The sequence below is a fragment of the Sciurus vulgaris genome (assembly GCF_902686455.1).
Source record: "Sciurus vulgaris genome assembly, chromosome: 2".
Lineage (NCBI taxonomy): Eukaryota > Metazoa > Chordata > Mammalia > Rodentia > Sciuridae > Sciurus > Sciurus vulgaris.
Window position 1 is genome coordinate 177,714,473 of NC_136462.1, and position 24,583 is coordinate 177,739,055.

The following is a 24,583-nucleotide window of genomic DNA, read 5'->3' on the forward strand; positions in this document are numbered from 1 at the left end:
CCGGCCACCCCACGGAGGCTCCGTGGCCCCACCATGTCCACGGCCTCTCAGGGCAGGCAGCCTGGCGCTGGCTGGGTAGCACGGCGTCTCCTGGCTTCTCTCATCCTCGTCTGTCCTCCCAGACCCAGGACGGGCAGCGGGGAGGAGGCCCCAAGACCCAACATCTCTGGAGCGAGATGCGATGGCTTCCTTGGCTCTCTGGTGAAGTTGACGTCTCAGAATCATGGTTTTAAGTTAATAAAGTACGATACACAGTGTCACCGAGGACAGCAATCACACTGAAACCATCATCAAACTACTGCAGACAGACGTCCATTAGCGTGACACACGTGCTTCTTTACCGTATCTGAGGATGCAGGAGTTGGCGAGTGACTGTCGTGGTTTCCGATTCGCGATGAGCATGAATGATGTCCCAAGGCGTCTGGGGTATCTGCATCGGGGTAAGAACACCTCTGCCACTTCTATTGGTGACAAAGCCACCCACCCCGCCACCGTCACAGGGGTCAGTGGCCTGAGCTCATGATTGAAGGGATTTGTTAAGTTTCAGATGGAGGTCAGTGAAATTAGAGATGCAACGTCTTCACATCCACGTTAACGATGGGCCTCCCGGATGCTCCCTCTGGCCTCCAGCTCAGAGGACCTGCAGGACCTGCGGCGGGAAATCCCAGCTACACCACAAAGATGGGAGCCCTTCCCTGGCAGACATCATCAATCAATCACAGCACTCTCATCTCACCACGCCCCAACTCACTTCCCCAGAATCTATCACAGCATCGCCTTCCAGGCAACGGCTACCAACCTGTCAAGACTGTGCTCTTGAGCTGTAATTGATTTGCCATTCCTGAGGGCAGGGCAGGGGCAATGCCATCTGTGAGGATGAGATTAAGGGAGAAGGGGCAATAAAGTGAGTTTCAGTGGCAGAATGGGGAGGGAATCCTAGAAGCAAAACACTCAGGGGTAGTTGCTATACGTCATCAGGAGAAATAAACAAAGACATTTATGAAACCTCTGGTCATGTAATAAGAAGTCCAATATCTAGAACAAGGGAGGTGACTTTTTGTTCCCATATAGTCCTGGGAGTTTTGTGTTCAGTTCTGCGTCCTCACTTTTGGAAGAACATCCAACAACTTGAACATGGTTCGGGAGCATCTGGGATGGGCAGATGTGTGAGCACCCTTCCCGGGGCCCCCTTTGTTCATAGCATCAACGGACATCAGGACTTTCTTCTGAGACGTGCAGTGTAAGAAGCCAGGAACACAAAAGTGAACAACCCCAGGCCCTGACCTTGAGGTGAGGACAGAGCGCTGAACGGGGGGTCTGCATGGCCCCAAGGGGCCATCTGGGCCCGGAGGATGGAGTCTGTGGATAGAGATGCCAGCTCAATAGGAAGACGTGACAATGGCGTGGACTGGTGTCATCCATGACTGCAGAGGTGCTTGAGGGATCGCCAAGAGGGCCAAACTCCAGACTTGGAGACTTCCTGTCCAGAAAAATATTTTTTAAAAGACCCAAATCATGTTGGATCCCTGTTCTCAGGGAGACTTCACTGCTAACACCACAGAGCCCAGGATCAGAGTTTGGGCTGCTGGCACCCATGCTGGGTGCTGACCCCAGGACCTTTGTCCCTGCTGGACACTCAATGTAGCTGTCACCACCTGTAGTCAGTATGGCACAGGCTCACCTGGGTCGGTGGCTCTCCCCTGGCTGCAGAGGACGTGGGAAGGCCAGCATAGGTTCCTTTAGGGGGATTTGGGGCAAGGATGTTGGAAGGTAGGCAGCCAAACAGGAGGTCCCTTGCCCACTCCAGCCACGAAGATCAGCTCTACGTGGATGGTCTCGGGATCATCCCGGCCGTCCGGAGCGTGCGCTGTGCTTATCCATCCCATTCTGCAGAGGAGAGCAGTGAGGCTCAGGGCATCTGAGGCATTGACCCTGTTCTGTCAACGGTTTCTCTTTGAACTACTCCCCAGCTGGGGCAGGGGAGGATTTATTCACCTGCTCTGAAGCTGACCCAGGACCCTGAGCTCTGGGCACCCCAATCCTGGGATCTTGGATTCCGGAGTGTGCCTGAGCTGTAAGGTTACGGTGGGTGCCGACCAAGCACCTATGCCTTCTGGACTCCATTGCAGAAGCAACCCTTCTAAGAGGCCTTCCTCGACTACGGCTTCTAGACCAGCTCTCCCCAGCAATGTCTGAGCCCCTAGTCACTTGTCCTCCTGGTCCTGTCTTATGACAGGACATTGGTGCACCTCCTGACTGGTGGCTCAGTAGGATAGAAGCTGGGAAAGGGAAGGTCTTTGTCTTATCCTCTGCTATGTTCCCAGCCCTTCCTTAGAACAGAGGCTGGCACATAGTAGATGCTCAGTAAATACCAGCAGACAAATGGCTGTGAGCCCTTGAGCAACTTCTTAATCTCTCTGTACCCAGCATTGTTCTTCAACAGGGATAATCACACAATCTAGGTTTGAAAGTAGTTGTGGGGCTGGAAGCTGTGGTGCACACCTATCATCCCAGTGGCTCAGGAGGCTGAGGCAGGAGGATTGCAAGTTCAAAGCCAGCCTCAGCAACTTAGCAAGGCCCTGTCTCCAAAAAAACAAAACAAAACAAAACAAAACAAAAGGGCTCAGTGATCAAGCACCCTCGGATTCAATCCTTAGTACCAATAAAATAAAATTAAAAAGTAGTCATGGGGATTCTGTGAGCTCATGTGGTATCATAGCCAAAAAGACCTTTTAATGAGCATCTACTGTATGCCGGGCCTGCCTGGAGCACCCAGACTCTCTTAAAGAGCTCACAGTCTACATAGAACTCCAACAGGGTCAGGAGTCAGAGAGAGGAAAGGCTCCTCCAGGCTGACAGCCCAGGAGGTCAACTGTAAGACCAGGGGCTCGGCACTAACAATGGATGAGGTTATGATGCACCAACTGTATGCAAGCACCTCTCATCTCCTACCTGCCCTGTGGGTGCCATTAGTGTCAACATCCCTAAGAGCTGAAGGACATGAGGCATCAGAGGACAAGCAACCTGCCCAGGGCAGACCACTGTCAGGAGGTGGCAGACCAGAACTGGGGGCAGACTGCCCGTGTGTTTGACCCCTGGGGCCCCTGCCTCAGCCGCCACCCCACCCACCAAGTCTGAGGTCAAGCATGGGTCAACACTGACAGCCCCCTGCCTCCACGCGCAGGGCCAGCTGATGGGTTCCAGCTGGTGCCTGAGCAGGAAGCAGAGCTGCGTGCCGAGAGGGGTGCATGCCCCGTGCCAGGAGTCCCAGGAGCCCGAAACGCCGACTCTGCAGCTCCGACAGCCGCCTCGGCATCTGCCAGGGATGGCACAGAGCTCGGTGGGTGGGGAAGGGAGGGAGGCAGCAGAGGCCACCAGGAGGTGAGAGAGCCAGCCCTGGCCTGGCAGGGAGCCCAAACGTCACAGGAAGGCACTTCCCCGTCCCTTGCCTCGGTTTCCCCAGCTATCAACGGAGTGGGGAGGGGATGGAGCCGACAGACCCGAGGCTGTGTGGGCAACATTCTCATTCATGGCGGGCTGGCTCTTCTCCGAGCCACGTGGAGTCCTATTGAGCAGGAGCGATCACTGACCTCAGTCTACAGAGGTGAAACAGAGAGGCCAAGTGACTTGGCCAAAGTCACGCAGCTTCAAAAGGCAGAGTTGAGGTTAATATTTGGCTCAGGGTCACCTTGGCCTAAACTCTGAGCTGCCCCGCTTGCTTGAAAGTGGAGCTTGAAACTTGCGTGGGAGCCTGTCCCAAGTCCCCTGGCCCTGCTGGGAGCCTGGTGATCACATTCCCACCAGCCAGTTCCTTCCAGAGGTTTCAGGGAGCTGCTTAAGACAGGACCTGGTCAGGGACGGGAGTTAGCCTGTTCAGGAAAATCTCCAACTTTGAAGACGACCCTCTTGTGGGGAGATACCAACCTCTGTGGTGGTCAAAGTGGGGACAATTCCACCCAGGCCTGGACCAAGGAGAGCGAGGTGACGGGTCACAGGAAGCTCTTCACTTGTGGGGTTTTGTGTGTATTCAGTGAGCACTTACTACTCACCCAGCACTGAGGAGGTGAGAGGGATCTGGGCACATCTGAGCCATCCCAGAGGAGCCCCCCTCCCTGGTGGAGGAGGGAAGGGGACACTCCCTTTAAGGGTTCTCCCCTGCTGGCCCCAGCATGGACACCTTTGGGTCACCTAGAGAGGGGGACTCATTGTTTAAGATCAGGGCTTTGTAGATAGCCCCAGCTAAACACTGACACTACTGCTTCCTGGCTGGGTCTCCTTGAGCAAGTCACTCTGCCTCTCTGAGCCCTGGACTTCCACCTTGCAGGCTGTTAAGACGATAGAGAGAACAACAGGAAGGCTTGGACTTGCCTCCTGGCACATAATACGTGCTCAGTAAATGATGGGGTTATAATCCTGAGGGATACTGAAGCACGCCCCTCCTCAAATCCTGGGCTAGATCCTGGGGTCGGGCAGGGACGTGATGGGAAGAGGGGCTGACTAGGCAAGGGAGGAAGGGAAGAGCGTGAGGCAGTGGGACAGCGCGCACAGAGGCCCCGAGGCTGAGGCGTGAGGCTCTTTCTCGGTCCTGGGGATGGTACCCGGCAGTGGTGCTCTACCACTGAGCCACGTCCCAGCCTCTGTATTCTGAGACAGAATCTCACTGAACTGCAAGGCTGGCCTCAATCTTGCAATCCTCCTGCTTCAGCCTGCCGAGTCACTGGGACCCCAGGCATGGGCCACCGTGCCCGGCTGGATGTGGTGGGAGAGTTTGAGGGAGCACAGTAGGAACTTCAGGAGGGGCTGGGACCCTGCCTTGCCCTCAGCCACCCCATTCGGCTCCTTCCCAAAGTCTGTGCATGCGTCGGCGGGCCTGAGCCGTGAGTAAATAGAAACGGTGAAGTCCAGAAACCTCTGCCAGGGCCTCGTGGCTGGAGAGGAGATGTGGTGGGGACGTGCGGGGATGGCCTAGGGAGCAGTCTGCCCAGGTGGCCTGGCGGCTCGCAGCCCACTGCCTGGGAAACCTACCAAACCTCTGTGGGCTCAGTCTCCCCCTCTGTAAAATGGGACCCACAGTGCCCTCCGCCTGGGGAAGCGGCGTGAGGAGTAATTAAGCAATATTGGAAAGGTGCACAGGCCGCCCTGGCACGCCGCCCAGAACCCCACGCTGGTTAAATGAGTCATGGAAGACATGTGGCAGCCGCGGGGGGCCCCTCGGTCTCCTCTGGGCTGCAGTCACGGGCGCCCTCCAGCTGAGCCACCCCCTCACCCCGTGTTCAGCAGGGGCCACCTCCTTCCAGGACAGCCCTGGCTGAAGCCCGAGCACAGGCCGGGACAGGGTGCAGGACCTGCACCCCAGCCTTCCCCCGTCGCACCTCTTCCTGCACCCCAAGTGGAGGACTCTCCTCCTGGGTTCCTGCTATCATCCCCAAGGAGAGCACAGGCTCGGGAAGGGCAGAGGACTCCCCAGGCCCGGGCGGAGAAGGAGGCGCAGCTGAGCCTCCTCCCACATCCTATCCTGTGGCTCAGAGGAGACAGGTCTGGATCAAACACACGGAGAACCAGGGTGGAGAGAGCGCAGCTCGCCGAGGAAGAGCCCCATCCGCCAGAGCGGATGCATTTGTGGCCACTTTCCTCCTGGAATTCATACAGAATTCCATTATCGGCTCTGGACAGCAGCTCAGGGACCATCTTGTCCCATCCCCATTCAACCGGCGAGAGGGCTGGGCCCAGAAGGGAGAGCAGAGAGCGCGGAGGCTGGCAGCGTTGGGTTCCTGACTCCCTGCAGCTTGCCTTCCTGCCAGGTACTGGGCGCGCTGGCCTCACCTTGCACACATGCGGCCCGGTGAGGCTCAAGTGGCCCTGGGACTCACCCAGATCTTGGCAGGCGCCCTCCTTCCCAATGGGCAGGGTTGAAATCTGGAGGACACCAGAGCAGCCTCCAGCTAGACCCTCTGTGCCAAGCCTGGAGCTCCCCAGCAGGCCGCCAGCGGTCCTCGTAGACATGGGGTCTCCTGGGCTGCTCTGCTCAGTGACCAAGAGGCCTAAAGCCAGCCACCTCCCCCCAACAGGCCAATGATGGAGTCCTCCCTGGACACCATGGAGAGGCTAAGATGAGTGAAGACGAGTAACCATGAGAGTCACATGGCAATGAGCCATGTCACCATGCACCAGGCCCTGTTCCCGACATCCCCAGTCAGTCATCACTGCCAGCTTGTGTGGCAAGCCCTACGTCTGTACCCATTTTACAGAAGAGAAAACTGGGCACTGAGAATCACACAGCTGGGAAACGCCAGGGCAGGAATTTGAATTGAAAATAAAGAGTCCCATTCCCCCGATCTCTAGCCCCAGGCACCCCAGTAGCTCGGGAGGCTGAGGCAGGAGGACCAAGAGTTCAAGGCCAGCCTCAGCAACTTGGTGAGGCCCTAAGCAACTCAGTGAGACTCTGTCTCAAAATAAAAAAGAAAAAGGGCTGGGGATGTGGCTCAGGGGTTAAGCGGCCCTGGGTTCAATCCCTGGTACCACCTCCCCAACCCCCGCAAAAAAACCCCAGGCAACACCAGCCTCTTCTCCTAGAGGTGAGTGCTTAGCACAGTGCGGGCTGGAGCTGCGGCTGGGGCACATCCCTGGTGTAGCATTAAGGGTCGCTGGGGAACTTGCCACCAGCAAAGTTGTCTTCTCCGAGGCAGAAGAAGGATCATGATCATCCTGCATGTTTTTATTAAACTTCATTATTTATTTTATTTGGAAGTGCAGAGATAGTGAGCAAGTGCTCAAGATCAATGTTTGCTGAGCTGAAATACTTTATAGACTTTTTTGGATAATTAAAAAGAAGGGGGAACCCTCACACCAACCCCCACCCCCGCTCTGCCAGGCATGTTCGTTTTTTTGGGGGGGGGTAGTTGTGAACACACTGAGAGACTTCTGGATTCGGCGTCCTCCGCTTGAGGTGATTGCATGAGCTTCCATCCCCTACGATGATTTTTAGTGACGGAATAGTCCACCCAGTGACGTTTTCTTTCCAACCCCCTCCCCACTTCCTCCAGCTGGGGTTTTATCCCCATCTCTGAGGCGGCAGAAAACTTTTTTGGGAATAAAGTTATTTCCTTACTTGGAGACTTGGAGAAATGAATGCCAAGAGAAGATTTTCTGAAACCAGTAAGCTGGTGCCGGTGGAGGCTCAGGGGACAGAAGGCCCTTCTCCATATCCTCACAATGGAACTGCAGCAGCCATGTGTGTCCCCTCCAAGCTGACGTCTTCCTCCGCCAGCGGTACTGTGGAACCTCGGCTTCAGACTTGAGTCTCTCTTACCTGCTAAAGGTGCCCACCCCGCTCTCCCGGCTGAGGTGGGAGGCCTGGGCTTGGGTCCCCGGCCTTACACTAGTGGGCTACAGGGCCCACTTCTGTGGGGCCTTCACTGATGAGCTAAGGGGCAGGCACCTCCACTTCCTATCCAAGGAGAAGACCTAAGGCGGGAGAATCGGGTCCTCGCTCTGCCCCTATGCTGCTGCAGACCCTTAGTGCCTTGTTCCCTTCTCCGGGCTCAGTTTTGCCATCTCTTATGCAGAAGGGTGGCGCCACAGGACCATCAGGAAGGCAGAGGTGAACTCCCTGGTGCCCACTTGTCTTCTTTATCCCCAGTGGAGTAGGCACTGGTAGGGGACAGGGATCCCAGTACCCAGCACAAACCCCAAAATATGCCAGACGCCTGTGGCACATGCCTGTAATCCCAGCAGCTCAGGAGGCTGAGGCAAGAGGATCGCGAGTTCAAAACCAGCCTCAGCCACTTAGCGAGGCCCTAAGGAACTCCGTGAGACCCTGTCTCTAAATAAAATACAAATAAGGGCTGGGGATGTGGCTCAGTGGTAAAGCGCCCCTGGGTTCAATCCCTGGTACTAAATACATATATACATGGCTGCACCACAAAAAAGAGTCAACAACAGAGCAAACAAGCAAACTCCTCCCTGTGGCAACAGGAAGTTGTTCTCCAACAACCAGCACCTGGTTCTGGGCTGACTCCCCCACCACCCCCTTCCCCCATTCATGCATTCGGAGTGCATCCGACACCCTTGTTTCTGGCTCTACCAACTCCAAGCCTCATCTCCTTCCACTTCTTGCCGTTCCTCAACCAGCTGTGCTCATGCCTGCCTTTGAACTCGTGAAGACTTCTCCTGGAGCTCCCCTGTGGCCCCCTCAAGTCTCCCAGGAGACCTGCTGGCTACTGTGTATAAAGGACTGTCACCCTCCTTTCTCTTGCCCTGAGCTATGTTCCCCACAGCACTGCTGGGTTCCTGGAAAGGACAGTACAGACCTAAGCGTTTCCTCTCCTTTCTCAGCATCCATCCACTCTCCCTTGGTTGTCAGCTCCCACAGCAGGGACCAGCGATGTCTAGTTCACCAGTGATTTCATAGAATCCCACGAGCACGTGATAGAGGAATGCTGGAAGCTGCAGGCACAGTTGCATAATGGAATCCAGGTGCGTTGAGCACCTACTACATGCCAAGTCCCTCACACACAGCAACTCTTGTAATGCTCCCAATGACCCTGAGGCAGCAACAGGTATTATTCCCATTTTATAAATGGAGAAACCAATGCACAGAGCAGTTGAGTCCCTTGCCCAAGGCTCCATAGCTAGTAGGCGGGAGAGCTTAGTACACACTGTTGAGAGTATGCTGAGGCATGCACACGACAGAGGCCTCGTGCTCATGAACTCAGGGACTAATGGGCAAAGTGGCTGGGTCTAGGATGGAGGAAGTCAGGGACACCTCCTGGCCAGAAGTCCTGCCTCAGCTCAGTCCTGGAGACAAGTAGGAGTTTCCTGGGGTGACCTGGAGGGAAGAAGCAGGCCTAGAGGAACGAGTGGAGGCCAAGGCTGAGGAACTAGAGGCAGGCTTGAGGGATGGAGCACGGAATACGGAGATGTGCCATGAGTCCAGTCTGGGGACCCCTCGGTGACTGAGGTCACAGAAAGTCCCAGGGGGCAAAACATGAGACAATAGGACCAGGGAGATGATGGGGGACGCCCAGATCTTATAGAGCCCTGGCAAGTTCAGGGGTCCAAATTTCATTTGGGAATTTCTAAGCCACAATTCAAAGACTGTGATAAGTCCTTGACTCAGGGGTGCCCAGAGGACACTGAGGTCTCTGGAAATTGCTGCTGACTCACTGTGTGAACTCAGGCACCTCCATGCCCTCTCTGGGTCTTACACTCCTAGTTGGTATTGGATGACACAGTCCCCAGAGGACAGCCCCACTCCATCAGCCCTGCAACCGTCAACAGAATGTCAGCCACCAGAGAGAGCCTGGCATCCCTGGAGTCTGACGCTGGGACTCTTGGGCACTGACCATTCCACACTTGGTGAGGCTGACCCACCACCCTGGGGCTTTGCCCAGCAGCCTCTGGGCAAGGGACTGAGTTCCCCTGCTCCTTAGTCCTGCCAAGGCATCCCCCCTCCCCCAGGTTTGGGTTGGATTGGGGGGGGGGGGGTCTTCTCAGATCCTTCCAGAGACAAAGGAGCTGACCTGCAAAGAGTTCCAGCAGGAGCCCCGCTCCCCCTCCCTTCCCCCCTCTCCCTTCCCAGTCCACGTGTCTCTATTGTCTGCTCCCCGCTTCAGGGAAAGACACAGCCTCGGATGTGTCAAAACCACCACCCCCCGGCAGCAGGGAAATTAATTACTGGACGATTTTCACTTCCTCTTGCAGCGCTCGCTTGAGCTAGGCACCGGAACAGGACCGGCTGAGTGAGGCTGGGCATGGGCATGGGGGACTTGCTCCCCCCACCAGTTCTGGGAGAAGAAAGTTGAGCCCCAAACCCAACAGGAGGCTCCAGCAGGCGCCCCAGCTGGGGGTGGGGACACTTCCTCTAGTTAAAGCTGGTGTCCACACTGGCCACTTCAGAACTGGGGCAGAGGGGGAACACTGCAGGCAGGAGGGGGGTCGCCGGTGGCCGAGGACGCTCTCTTCTCCTTGCACCCCCTTCCTGGTGCCCCCATGTTCCTGAACCCCGCCCGTCCAGGACTGCCCTCCCTCTGCTCCTCAGTTTCTCCCTCTCACTTTTCTTTCCCTTTCTTTGCCTCCCTGGGGGGCTTCCTTTTTGTGTGTCTTGATCTCTCTTCCTCCTGCGGGAGCGGGAGTGTGTCGCTACTTTCTCCGGCCTGTCTTTCTTCTCTCTCTGCTTCTCTCTTGTGTCTTTTTGTCCTTATCTTGGTCTCTCTGCTTCTATTTCTACCTTTTTCAGCGTGCATCTCTCTCTTTCTCTGCATGTTTCTCTCTCTCTCTCTCTCTCTCTCTCTCTCTCTCTCTCTCTCTCTCTCTCTCACACACACACACACACACACACACACACACACACACACTCCCCTTTCTCCGTCTCTGTCTCTGCGCCTTTCTCGCCCTCACTTTCTCCCCTCCTGCCTGCTCGCTGTTCCCTGCGCCTGGCCTGCCCCCACCGCCGCCGGTTCAGGGGAACGTGTGCGGAGCGATTGTCCTGGGGGACATTTGATGGATTAGAGCGCTGAACAGTTCCATTGCTAGGGGACCACCTGATCTCCTCCAGCCTGCGTCCCATATAAAGCCGGCAGCCGGAGTGCTGAGCACAGCTCCAGCGATCGCCTGTCTGCACGCCGCCGCCGCCAAGCCCGAGCGGGAGCCCGAGCCCGAGCCCGAGCCCGAGCCGGGGCCGCCGCCGCCGGTGCCGGCTCCGAGCGGCCGCCCGTCGGCCCGCCCGCTGGGAGCTGTCCAGTGCTGAAACCCGCGCGGACAGCCAATCGCGCCCGGCTGGCCGCCTCCCCCCACCGGGGCCCCGCGCAAGTGCCCCCCGCCGAGCCCCCCGCCAGCTGCACCATGCCGCGCTCCTTCTTGGTGAAGAAGATCAAAGGGGACGGCTTCCAGTGCAGCGGGGTGCCGGCCCCCACCTACCACCCCTTGGAGACTGCCTACGTGCTGCCTGGCGCCCGGGGGCCTCCCGGGGACAACGGTGAGTGGGACCGGGCGGGGGGCAGTGGGGAGGGGAGCTCGGGCCCTCCCCAACTTGGACCACGAGGAGGGGCGCGCACTGCAGGGAACCCCGGGAGGAGATCTCTCGGGCCGGGAGCGCCTCCCGGACTTCCCGAGGGCCGGGCGGGCGGGGCTGGGGCTAGGTCGTACAAAGGGAAAGTCACAGGGTCGGCCCATCCCACAGCCACACGCCAGCCGGGACTTTGAAAGTTGTGGCCCTAGAACAGGGCTGGAGTCAGGGGGGTGATGGGAGAATACAGACGGAGAGGGAGCTCAGGAAGGGCTGATGCTGGGGGGTCATGCACAAGGCAGTCGGAGGGTACCCTCTCCCTGGTCAAAGGACGGAGGCTGGCTGGCTGCGCGCTCCTGCTGGGGAAGGTAAAGGGGCCTGGACTACCAGTCCCTGGGGAGATGGGCTTGGCTCCCTGGGGGTAGCTGAAGGCATCCCCTCCCTTCAGACCCGCTCCCCCTGGTGATGCCAGACAAGTGCTCCCAGACCCCCCCTCTCTAAATAACTCTTTTGTTACCCTCAGCCACATGCCTGCCAAAGGCTGGGCCTGTCCTAGGGACCTCAAAGAAGAGGGGATTTCTGGGAGGGGTTCCCCCAAAGTGGCTCCTGGTCCCCTGAGCTGCACTCCATCCCCAGCACCAGCTTCTTGCCTCCCTCCAGAGCCAACCCTGCTGCTCCTTGTAAGCCTCCCCTGCTGCCTGCCCCACCCCCACCCCCTGCTCTTCTTAGAGCAAGTTCCTGCAGGGACAAGGGTTTGGGGGACAAGAGAGGTCATCCGGGCCCCAAAGGGGGTGATCTCTGAAGGCTAGGGAAGTGACTGTGCTGTGGGCCCCCACCTCCATCAAAGGGATCACAAAAGGACTCTCCTCTGACGGCCCCCTTCAGGGCAGGTGTCTGGAGAGGAGGAGTCACTTTGGTAGTGAGAGATCTGACATCAAGTGTGGCATCAGCTTTGGGGTGTGTGTATATGTGCATGTGTGTGCATATCAGAGAGAGAGGAGAAAGCAGAGAAGAAAGAGCTCGGGATGGGGAGGCTGAGATGGCAAAGACAGGAGTCGGGAGGCAGGGGCTCCGCCTGGGGATTTCCGGGCACTTCACCCATGTCCCAATACTCTGTCATGCCAGGTAGAGAGAGGGTGCCGGGCAAAGGGACCCGTGACCTCATCAAGGTCAAAGAAGTTAGGGAGCAGTCACAGACTCCGCTTCAGCCCCTCCGCCCCTGGCCTCCCCAGCCACCAACACAACCCCTTCCCTTCTGCCACACACCCCTTATTGTCCTCTCCTCTCCTCTTGACCCTAGGGCTTCATGGGGTGGAAGACAGAAGCTGAGGGATATGGCTGGGCTGAGGCTGGTAGGACAGAGGGTGGACCTGGGGCCATGCCAAGGCTGGGGAGTATGTGCTGGGAGCTGGGAGAAACTGAAGTACTGCAAGATGCATATGGATCCCTTAGGGGCTCACACAAAGCTCCAGGCTCCCTCCCACTGAGGTCGCCTTGGTCCTCTCCCCATGCCAGCTGAGGAAGCCCAGAGAAGATCAGAGAATTTCCCACGCGCAGCCAAATCCGTGGGCTGTTCCTTAGAGAATGCCTGGCCTTGAATTCAGGCCAAACAGGTTTCAAAAGGAACCCCCAAGTGAATGGTGGGCAGCAGGGTGGGGACAGTGCTGTTTCTGTGGAGTTCCTACCAGGTTTGACACCCCAGAATCACCCCTATCTGTGAACCTCTTTCCCCAAAGGGCTCTAGATGAACTCACTAGCCTCTGGGGAATCCTTAGACTGGCCTGATAGCCTGGCCTGAAACATGGGGGGCCTGGGCTCTAGGTCTCTGACTTGCTGTGTGACCTTGGGCAAGTGTCTTCCCTTCTCTGGTCCTCAGCCTCCCCAGCCGTGAAAGGGTTTGGATGTCACGAACTAAACGTCCTCCAAACTTTGACGAGCTCAGCTTCCATGAAGGTCAAGTGTGGTTGTGAGAGGCACTAAAGACGCCTGGACAAGGGTCTAACCAAATGCTAGGCAGCCATTGTTAGGGTTCCCTGGGGCTCTGTGAACATATGCCCCTGGCTGAGGGTGGCAGAGTTTCTGCAGTCAGGCATTTTTCTTAGTTTCACTCTGCAGGCTGCCCACAGTGAGGACGGGCACTCTGACCTGGCCACCTCAGCTGTCTACTGGGGACAGCCAGCGCTAGGGTGGGGGGTGGGGGGCAAGCCTAAGTATGACTAGGAAACGCAGGGTCTGCCCTTTCCTGCTTTCAGGGGCATCTCCCTTCCTGGGGTGTGGCCAGACTGGGCAGTGAGGGCTCCCTGACTCCATGGCTGGGTGGGGGTGGGGGGGTCTTGGGGCTCTTTGGAGAGCCCACCGGCTCCTGGTGGCCCCGTTGTCTCTGCTCTGCCGGAAATAACCTTGCTGAGCGTTTGAGGGAAGTGTGAAAAATTGCTGAGCCGACGTTTTTTTTCTCCCAGCGTGTGTAAGTGTGCTGGGTAAACAAGGAGAAAGAGAGGAGGGGCGGAGCGGAGGGAGGCGGGGAGGAGGGCCTGGGGCGGGAGATAGTTCCAGTTATTAGAAAGATCCTCTTACAAGCCGTTCCTGCAGCTCAGCCTGCAGGGTCAGGATGAGGCTGGTGAGAGGCGAACCCAGGGGGTGCAGCTGGGGGCGGCTGTCAAAGTGGAGGTCAGCGGAACCCCAGGTTCCTAACTGATAACTACGCAAGACCCCAAATTAAAGAGGTGTGCCCGCCCCCATGCTCTGGGAACGCCTGGGATTGCTAGAGAATTCCTGGAGGATTCCTCCCACACAGGCGCGCAGGGCGCACCCTCCCCTGAGCCTCGCTCTTCTCCTGCCTACTCCCTCCTCTTCCGCCTCTGCTGCCTGGCGGGGCAGAAGGTGCCAGGTGTATCTGAGCTCCAGGCAGCCCCCAAGCCCACAGAACCTCAAAATGGGGAAGGGACATGCCCCCGATGGAGAAAGCGCCAGGTCTCTCTGCAGAGCTCCCGAGGAAGAGGGATAAGGTCTCATTTCCCATCCCCTCCACGTCTCTCCGGCCGGGCGCTCCTCCTGTGCTTCTGCCCCACGGCCCCTGTTCCCTCTCTTCTCCCCTGGGTGATTCTAGGGACAGAGGCAGTCTCTCCCAGAGACGCCACAGCCCACATCCTCCTAACCCCGACAGAACCTCACACTCCACCTCCACCCAGCCCACCCCTCACAGACCCAGGCCTCCCTCTGGGGTGATGCTGGGACCCTCAGCCACCCCAGAGAAGGAGGCTGTTCATCCATCTGTGTGTCAGTGGTCTCCACGGACCCCCTGCAAAGGACATGTCCTGGAGTCTCCACGTCCGCCTCATGCTTAACTCTGAACTCCAGCTGGAGTCGGCACCCCCGTCCCTCTCCTACCCCCAGACTCTCAGAGTGCATCTGACCCAGGCAGCTGAGGGATCAATGCCAATCCAATAACGCCGGTGTCTGTCCTCTGCAGCTGCATTAAGCCTCCCAGCAGGCTGAGGAAGCCTTCCTTCTACCCACGGGTTCATCTCCTCGACCACATTATACCAGCACCCGCTTCCTCTCGCTCCCTTTGATGGCGCCGAGTCGTCGCTCCAGGCCAGGCCAGGAGCCTAGCTGAGCAGCCCCAGCGGCTGCACACTTAACCCAGACCTGAGAAGGTCCACTTGGGGGACAGGGATGCAAAAGGGCTGCCCCAATCCCCTGGCAGGGTAGCACAGAGTAGGGCTGGGGAGGTGCCTGAGGACACAGAAGACCCATCTGAGTCGTCCATAACCTCAGCGTTCCCTGGCATCGTGGCCTTGGTCCAGATCTAAGGTCCAGATTAAAGACAAGTCAGAGATCCAGGTTCAAAGTCCAGGTCCAGATCTGAGGTCCAGGTCCTATGTCTACATCCGAGTCTAGGTCCCAGATCAGTGTCTGAAGCTATAGGTACAGGTCTGATATTCAGGGCGAATTCCATGTCTGAGTTCAAGTGTCCAGGTCTAGGAACTGGCCTGAGATCAAGATCCAGGTCCAATCTCCAGTTCAACGTCATATCCAGGTCCATCGCCGAACCTGGCTGTGTTCAAGTCTTAGGTCCACCATTAGCTTTGGGGGCCCTAGCCAGTCTTCCCCACCCCAGCCCCAGTCTCTCTCAGGACACTGAGCCATGGAACATGATCTCTTTCCACTCTTTCTGGAGACGCAGAGTCTGGTTTTCCTATGGCCTAGTAGGGTTCAGTGGGAATGTGGGACCATAAGGGCTCCATGGAAATCGGGGGCCCTCGGTTCCCACCAAAGCCTGAGGCCCACACTGAGCTCCACACCTTGGACGTGCGTCTGTGATTCCTGAGGGAGATCCGGAGGGAAGCAGAGTCCCTTAGGTCGGCCAGGGTTTATGCATCCCCGGGGCGCGGGCTGCACACACAGAGGGCAGAGGGCGGCAGGGCCGGAGAGGGCGCGCTGCACCCGGCAGAGGCCAAACCGAGCGGGGCACCCCAAATCACCAGAGCACACGTAGGCCTCCCTCCTGTGCTTCGTCCGCATGTTTGGGGGGCCCACAGCCTGGAGGCTCTTGGGGAGCACGTAAGTCACGCGGAGTGCAGTGAGGCCCAGAGGTCCAGGGCCAGATGTGGCTTCCCTCAGAGAAAAGCCTTCTGGCAGCCTCTGGGTAGCAGGGTGTGCAGAGCAGCCCTGACAGCACCCTTCTAGAGCACAGGGAGGGCAGGGCAGAAAGCAGGGGGCCTGGGGACGAGGCGGGACACAGCTGCACACCCGTCTCCAGGAGGAGGCCCAGCCAAGCCCCTCCGGAGACCCTCTGTGAGGGCCTGGTCATTGGAGACCCCGAGTAGTTCACGCCCATCTCTGCAACCCCCTGAAAGCTCTTTCCTATTGATTCCCACAGAGTCAAGGACTCCCTGCGGGCCATGGAAAGACCTGAATATGGGGAATATCAGAAAGTTGGGGTGCAGGGGCATGAGGAGGGGTCCTGGAATTCTCTGGAAGCTCCCTGGGCCTGGGGCAGTGGGCATGGGCCCCACATCCTGTAGCCCTGGTCATGGTGGGCCTGCTTCCCTAGACTCCAGGACCCCCTCCCTGTGGGCAGATGTACCAGCTGCCAGGCCTTTGGAGGAGGTGGGTGTCATTTCTGGTCCAGTGCCCAGGGAACCGCTAACAAAGATGCTATAACAAGGGGAGGGGGAGGTACCCGGCCCCTGTGCCCAGCTCTGCAAGCAGACAGGAGAAACTATTTTTATCCCGCTTTGCTGCTGACAGACCTGGCTTTCTGCTCAGCTGGCTGGAGCTAATTCTCGAGGCCCGAGGCCCTGGCACAGCAAGAAGCAGCTCTAAATATACCCACGCAGCAGCCCCTGCAGCCCCCCAGCCCGCAGGGCCAAGCCCTCTTCAGGAAACCAGGCCACCTGGGAAGCCGTCCCCCACCGGGCCCCTCTCTTTTCCTGCCCATTTCAGGACAGGGAGGTGGGAATGGGGCTTGAAATTCCCTCAGGCAGCCTGGCACCCTCGGAGTCTGGGAGACACTGGGGAAAGGAGCCCTGGACCGGCTCCATTAAGAAAAGGAGGCCACCCTGACTCTGTGAGAGTTTGTTCTGTGACCTGAGGTAGGTCAAGGGCCCTCTCTGGGCTTAGGCTGCTTATGCACAAGGGCCTGGGAAGACCCGATCTGAGACCTGAGCTAATGAGCAGGAAGCACTTAGCAGGGAGCCCTGCACACAGTAAGTGCTCAATAAGTGTTTGTCAAGCATTAATTATAAAAACTCACAGGGTGCTGGAGCATTATCTAGGACAGCGGGTCCTCCCCTATTCCAACACCCACTGCCCTGCCAGGCCCCCACCTTCCTTCCCCAGCACAGTCCAGGCCCTCTCTGGTGTTCTGGAGAAAGCATGGGCTTTGGAGGGTTCAACCTGACTCCCCTGCAGTGACCTTGGGCAGACTCTCTGCCCTCCCTGGGCCTCTGGTACAGTGCAGTGTGCTACACGGCACACAGGGCTGGTGCCGGCTAGAAGCAGGCAGTCCCTGGAACTGTTACAGGTCCCCACTCTCACTGCGGGGTCAGGCAGTTAAATGAGATGGTGTCTGCAGAGAACCCAGCACATTTATTAATTGTCATATATTTCCCTTTCTGCCACTCCTTTGTCCATATATATAATGTCCATATATATAATATATATATATATATTATTTTCCATTGGATTCTTGACCTTCTGTCTAAAGAATTAAGACTCTTGGGCAGGAAAAACCAGTCATTCTCAGGTGACACGGGCACCTCTCTGTGTTTCTGGACCTTTCCCATGGCCCTACGAGGGTAAATCAGGTAACCATCTCTCAAATGGGAAATTTCAGTCCAAAGAGGCAGCATGACTTGCCCAAGGGTCACACAGCTAGGCTGTATGTGCATAGGCCAGGGTGACAACCAGGTCTCTTTTCTCTGAGTCCCAGCTCTTTCTGGTCTCTGTTGGGACCCAAACAAAAAGGAGAGGGAGCTGTCTCAACCCCTGTGGAACAGGCAGCTCAGCCTCCTACTCACTCCTGGGACAGAGAAGGCACCCAAAACCTGTCTAGGTTCCACGCATAGGGGGAGAACATGGTGTACGGTGTCCTGAAGGATTTTCCAGGGTTGAGACCCAGAGAGGTGAAGTGGCTTTCCCACAGTCACACAGCAGCTTGAGATACCTATGTGTATTTCCTACTCTTTGGCAGATTAGGATATCACCAGAAAATGTAGGAATAATACCGATCATAGCAGCTTGAGAGGCTAGCTATTATGGGACTGGCCTCGTACTAAGCACTTTACACACATTAACTCATCTGATCCCATTATGAACTCCCTTATGAAGATGTGGCAAGGAACTTGCCCAAACACACACAGGGAGATGTCCGTGAACCTGAGAAAAATGAAGTCAACTTGGAGGAGCAGGGAGTGGAAGGGACGCAGGGCATCATGGAGGGATTATTTCATCCACAATGCAGTAAGTCTTCAGAGCATCCCAACCTTCTTCCTGTAGACTGAGCCCAGAGAGGATAAGTCACCTGGTCAAGGTCTCAAAGCGAGTTAGAATCGCCTCCTGACATGATCAAACTTGCATATGGTGCTCCCAACCCATGTCAGACTTCACAGCCACTGGGCAATCACGTCTGTCCTGAAGGCATTCCTGAGCTGTTTTGAGGCACCCTTATTTCTACAGAAAGACATCAGCGTCAGGAGTAGAGTGTTGCAGTGCTAATGTCTGCCAGCAGAGGGCGCTGAGTGTGGCCAGCACTCTCATTCTGGTGAGGGCTGCCTGGTTCTCTGAGTTCCTGTGTACCAGAAGTTTTCTCCTTAGCAAGTGAGGGGGGAAATTCTGGATGAGGAAACAGAGGCCCAGAGAGGATCAGCAAGATGTATCAGGGTGGACACCAAGAAAACCGCAGCCCAGAAATGCAGCTGGGGAGACTGATTGTTGCTGGCAACAGCCAACACGTATTGTGGGTGTACTGGGGGCCAGGCACCGGCTGCCATTCTGGCTCTGACTTCCTGGCTGCATGACCCTAGCCATGTTACTTAACTTCCTTGTGCCTAGGAGTTCTCATCTGTAAAATGGTACAGTCAGGAGGGGAGAGTGTGCTCACTAACGCCACATTAGTGTTCTCGGAGTGTCGGGGTTATTTATTCGTTGCTACTTCATTGCTGGACTCCCTACTGAAACTGTAGAGGCGGAGAGAAGGCGAATCGTTTGTCCAAGGTCACACAGCTGGGAATGGTAAAGCCAGAACTCAATCCAGGCAGTCTGGCATCAAAGCCGTGCTCTTCACCAATATGTCATTCTTCTTTAATAAGAGAACAATGCAAAGTCCCAGTCACATGATCAGTCCCAGCCTCCAAGTGGATCCCATACTAAACTCATTTCCAGAAAAAAGACCCAAAGCAGAGAGAGATGGACTTGCCCAAGGTCACTCAGCTAGAATCTGTGCTGGGGAACCAGATCATCCTCCCCTTCCCATGGCTCAGGCAGACCTGTCCACCCTACAGCAGACCCTGCCGGGCTGCCGGGCAAATCTCTATCATTCATTTCCCAAATACCTATCAAATGCCCATTGGCTGAGTCCCTGGTGCTAGGTGGCAGCTGAGTCACAGACCCTTCTTCAGGACCTCCAGGGGTGCAGGAAACAAGGGGGGCGTGCACCCTGGGCATGAGGGACCATCGCCACTTGTACCTCAGGTTCTTTAACTAATAAGGACTGTTGGGATGAGCCAGGGCAGGGATGGCACAGAGCCTGGCAACTAGCACATGCTCAGCACATGTCCCTGTTGTTACCACCACAGGTGATTACTGTGTGAGAGGATCCGAGAGGAGAAGGAGGGGTCTGGAGTGCCCAAAAAAGTACTTAACTCAGTCCCCGGCGCTACCCCAGCACTCTGGGCGCTGAACTCCAGGCTGCTACCTGGGGTGGGAGGTGGGACACCCTCCACGCCAAAGGCAGATGGGCGGGGAGATGGGGTGCTGAGAAGCTGGGCACCTCCTCCCCGTGGATTAAAAACTGTCTCCACCACTGCCCCCACCCCGCTTCTGACCACAGAGCACCTTGCTCCAGAATCACCCACACCACAGTCCACAGCCACCTCTGCGCACAGGGCCCTGTGCCAGCCGCTGAAGGGACAGGAAAAGATAAGAACACACCCTCACCTGGTGTGCTGGGAAGTCTGCGGACTTCACCCCATGCCCACCCAAATGCCAGGCGAGAGAGAGGCAAAGGCCTGAAGGCTGAGTCAGCCAGGCCCTTGGACGAGAGGGCCCAGGGGAGTCTGGAGGTCTGAGTCATCCTCAGGCTTACAAAGCCCAAGTCCCCACCTGCTCCCTTCATGGGGGCGTGAGAGGGGCCATCCTAGGTCTCAGGGGTCAGATGGAGAGGGTCAAATGGGACTTGCCACTCCCCAGCTGTGAAGCCTCAGAAGGGGTCAAACTTCCATTGTTCTCTGGAATGAAAGGACAAGGGGAACGCTGGGTAATTAAGTGCCAGGATGATAAGTTTGTTCATTGTCTGCCAGAAACCCTCCAGAGAGCCCAGGGAAGGTGCTGGAACCAGGGGAGGCCACAGGAAGCGGAGACAAGTGGGGGTGGCCCCTGTCCTCCAGAAGCCCCTGTGGAATCCCCTGGGGAAGAGCCAGCCTGCCCATGCACCAGTCACTCAAACATGACAGACGGGAATTCTGGTCCAACTCCAGCCACGAGTAGGAGGAGGGGGAGGCGAATAGTCACCAGGGGCTCAGGGAGACTTCTAGAGCCAAGGGCAGATCAGGTTTGGGAGCAAACACAAGGAGGTTCTCTTTGTGCCACAGCTATAACATGCCACACACTTGACCCCTCGTGAATCCTCTGGCAACCCCGGGAGGTGGGTCTGGCACACCTACTGAGAGCCAGGCACTGGCTGGGCACACAGATCCGGCCCTGGGAAGCTCAAAGTGCAGAGCAGGAGTCAGATAATTAAATAATCTTCAGCGCAGTCACTTTCTCAAGCAAGTAAAAGGCATAATTATAATACCTACCACTTATATAGCAATTATTGTATGCACTTCTCTTTCTCAATTTCCTTACATGTAAAACGGGGGCTCTAATAATACTACTTCCTGAGACGATTAAGTAAGTTAAGGTATGTAAAGCACCAAGGCAGCGCCTACCTGGTCCTCCCAACGACCCTGGTAGGGGTTGTCCAATGACAAGTGCCACTTAAAAAACAAAAACTTAAAAAGTAGAACTTGTAATTCCAGGCTGACCTTGAACTCCTGGCGAAAAGCGATTTTTCCACCTCGGCCTGGCAAGTAGCTCCAACTACAGGCGTGTGCCAGGGGTCCGGCTACAAGCTCCAGTTTACAGATGGGCAAACTGAGGTCCACAGAAGTTATAGGACGGGGAAAGCAGAATGCTCTTGGAAAAAGAGAAATGAGATTTGAAACTTGGTTCCACCTCCCATCGCTGTTAGTTTAGACTGCGTGTCTCTGCCTCAGTTTCCCCACCTGCAAATTGGGTATAGCAATACCTTCGAGGCTCGCGACACTGTCTTACAAGCAGCCATCCTTCTCCAAAAGCTGCCTCGGGGACACCGAGCTAGGGGGCGCCGGGAGGGGCCTGCTCAAGGGGGAAAGCCTTCCCCGGGGCCTCGTCCTCAAAATGCCTTCCACTTCTCGCCCCTCCAGGTTATGTCCCGCACTGCCTGCCCCCGAGCGGCTACGATGGCGACCAGAAGCCTGGCCTGGAGCTGGCGCCCGCCGAGCCCGCGTACCCGCCCGCGGCGCCGGAGGAGTACAGCGATCCCGAAAGCCCGCAGTCGAGCCTGTCCGCGCGCTACTTCCGCGGGGAGGCGGCCGTGACCGACAGCTACTCCATGGACGCCTTCTTCATCTCGGACGGGCGCTCGCGGCGGCGGCGGGGCGGGGGCGGCGGGGACGCGGCGGGCGCGGGGGACGCCGGGAGCGCCGGGGAGCGCGCGGGGCGCGCCGGGGCGCCGGCGGGCGGCGGGCACCGGCACGCGTGCGCCGAGTGCGGCAAGACGTACGCCACGTCGTCGAACCTGAGCCGCCACAAGCAGACGCATCGCAGCCTGGACAGCCAGCTGGCTCGCAAGTGCCCGACGTGCGGCAAGGCGTACGTGTCCATGCCGGCGCTCGCCATGCACGTGCTCACGCACAACCTGCGCCACAAGTGCGGCGTGTGTGGCAAGGCCTTCTCGCGGCCCTGGCTGCTGCAGGGCCACATGCGCTCGCACACCGGCGAGAAGCCTTTCGGCTGCGCGCACTGCGGCAAGGCCTTCGCCGACCGCTCCAACCTGCGCGCGCACATGCAGACGCACTCGGCCTTCAAGCACTACCGCTGTCGCCAGTGCGACAAGAGCTTCGCGCTCAAGTCCTACCTCCACAAGCACTGCGAGGCCGCCTGCGTCAAGGGCGCCGAGCCTCCCCCGCTGCCCCCCGCTGGCCCGGCCAGCTGAGCCTCCCGCCAGACCCGCGCGCCCGGAACTCGCTCCCCACGCGCCCCGGGTCCCCCACCTGCGCCCGCAGCGCCCTCTCCAACCCCCAGCTGCGTTTCCCTGCCCATGCCCCTCGGGGGGACCCCATCCTGACCCAAAACTTTCTTCTTCAGCCCCTAGACACACACCTTACTTCCGGAACTATCTTCCCCAGCGCGCCCTAGCCATGTCGTCCTTTCCTGCCACCGCTGACCTTGACCCCGCTGTCTGCCTTCAAGGCTCCCAACTCAGGCACCAGGTCCGCACATCTCCTAGGCCCTAGAGTCAGAAATTTCTCTCATCCAGACCCTGCACCGCTCTAACTTTCAGACCTTTCTTCTCAACGAAGTCTCTGACCATTCCTCTCTTGATACCCCCGAATCTAAGGCCCAAGCCCACTCACGTCTGCCTCAGTTTCCCTTAACCACCTGAACTCTAAGGCCCTGCAGAACACAATCCAACCCCAGGCCATCCCTTGGGTCTCTCTGAGTCTCCCTCAGTGGTTCCACCTGGGGATCTTCATTTTAACCCTCCTTCGGTTCTCAGTGGGCTCCTATTCCCTCCGTACCGGGCCTTAGATTCAGCTATTCACTCACCACCCCCTCCACTTCTCACCTTCAATCTGGGGGGAGGGTCCTCATCACCCGTCCCACCTTGCTCTCTCCAGATGCCCCTCCCTCTCGCAGCTCTCATTCCTGACTTGACCTAACCTAGAGCGGACCTGAGGGGCAGTTCAGGGCCCTGCCCCCTAATGTAACCCATCACCCCAGGACAACCCTTCCCTGGGCTTCCAGCCTGGAGTTACCCCCTCCCCAGATTCTCTGAGCACTTTCCTCCATCCCCAGGACTACAGGTACCCCTCCTTATTTTCGGGGTGGGGGAGGCCTGGAACACCTCACCAATGTCCCCCCTTGTCCAGCTGGGCCCTTCCGATTATTTATTTGCGTATTTATTTATTTATTTATTTATCTACCTATTTATTATTCTATTTAATCTCTTGGCCTCACCCAGGGACAGTCTGACTTCCCAGCTGGACTGGGAGGTCAGGGAGCCAGGCAAGGAAAGGGACAGCTAAGGCCATACTGGGCTGCCCCTCCCCTCCGACACACACACACACACACACACACACACACACACACACACACACTCTGGTCTCGGGAGAAACCCCGCCCTCATCAGAGCCTGAACTCGATAAGGAAGGGGACTCCTGAATGAGAGGGGAACCTGCTGACCCTCAACTGGCAGGGAGAGGAGGGAGAGGGCATCAGGAGGTCCTGTCACGGGGCAGGTCCCCGCCCTCCTGAGCCTTCCACCCCTGCTCCAGGGAGCCCGGAGAGAGGAGCCTCCTCGTTTTCTTATTTATTCCTCTTCTCGAGGGACCCCAGGTTCCAGGGACCGACTGAGCCCCGGACCCCGCTGGGGCCCGCTCCCCGGGAGGAGCGCTCTCTCCCGGCCACGTCTATGCAACTCTCCCGGGCAGAGGGGCCGGGGCCGCCAGCCGCCCGCCCGTTGGCTGCCACTACCTCCTCCGCTGCGCTTTTGCATGCCCGCGTGAGGACCGAAGCACACACCTCCACGCGCACGGGCCCTGGCGCCCTCTGCTTTAAGCACACGCCTCTGCCCTCATCGCTCTGCGCCCAGCTTGCGGGCACGAGTCCTGGACTCTCCCACCCCTCCCGGTCTCCAGCCGCAAAAGAGGGTGGAGACCGGCGCGGCCCCTGCAGCTGGGGCCCTTCTCCAGGGCTTCAAAGAGTGGGTGGAGCTTTGTCCAGCTCCAGGCCCACCTGGAAGGGAGACTGCGGGGACGGTGGGAGAGAGAGGGGTCGCAGAAGCAATTATGGAGGGTGTTGACCCTGTAAATAGGAACTTCTGACAGCAATAATTTTCCATGCATGCTAAGCCTTTTGGCCATATTTTGTATGAGCGCTTGGCGCTCCCCCTCCCTCCCCTTCCAACTCATCCCCAGACCCCCATCCCTTCCCCACCTTCAGCAGTATTACTTGTAACACAATTCAGGGATATTAAAGGGACTTTGGCCACTCACCAGCGCCTCTAGACCTTGTGATTGCGGGGGTGGGGGGCGCATCTGAGAGAGCTGGATTTTTCCACTCTATTTCCCTCTCTCTGGCAGACCAGCCTGTGGTTGCCACCTGGGGTTCCTTGGCATGTTCAAGGTCCCAGGCATCCTCGATCCTAAATATACATCAAATAAGGGTTCAAGAGCCACATTAACAACCTAAGTGAATGAAGCCAGTTCCCCTAGGACATTGGAGAACAGTGGAGCCTGTGACTAATTGGAAGGAGCATGTCTCCCCCCAACAACTGCGGTTTGAATTCCACCTGCCAAATAAGCCCAAGGGTGGGCCATGTTTGTGCGCTGACAGCCCATCTCTAACCCCGTCCTCCCCACTTTATCCCCATATTCACGGGTATACAGTCATGCGTGCAGCAAATGCAAGCATATAAAATAGTTGGCTTTAACTAAAACCGGTGAGGTACCCCTAAAGTTTTTGAGTTACCTGTCACCAAAAGTTCAGGAAGCTGTGGAACAACCAGCTGTCTTGGTGATCTTTCAGGATACAAATCTGCCCTTGCCTAAC

The 24,583-nt window shown here is 57.4% G+C and overlaps 1 protein-coding gene across 1 annotated transcript; it reads left to right on the forward strand.

The window, feature by feature from the left end:
- Nucleotides 1-10,352: 10,352 nt before the first annotated feature.
- On the forward strand, nucleotides 10,353-24,171 carry SCRT2 (scratch family transcriptional repressor 2). Its single transcript, XM_079128342.1, has 2 exons — nucleotides 10,353-10,975; nucleotides 21,175-24,171. Exons 1-2 carry the CDS (start codon nucleotides 10,843-10,845, stop codon nucleotides 21,963-21,965), a joined length of 924 nt encoding a protein of 307 aa, XP_078984468.1. The 5' UTR covers nucleotides 10,353-10,842; the 3' UTR covers nucleotides 21,966-24,171.
- Nucleotides 24,172-24,583: the final 412 nt, after the last annotated feature.

Excerpts from the sequence above, each read along its gene's own strand:
- SCRT2 (XM_079128342.1), top strand. The coding sequence starts at position 10,843 with ATGCCGCGCTCCTTCTTGGTGAAGAAGATCAAAGGGGACGGCTTCCAG. Across the intron at positions 10,976-21,174 it reads GGGGCCTCCCGGGGACAACG|GTTATGTCCCGCACTGCCTG; the intron begins GTGAGTGGGACC and ends TCGCCCCTCCAG.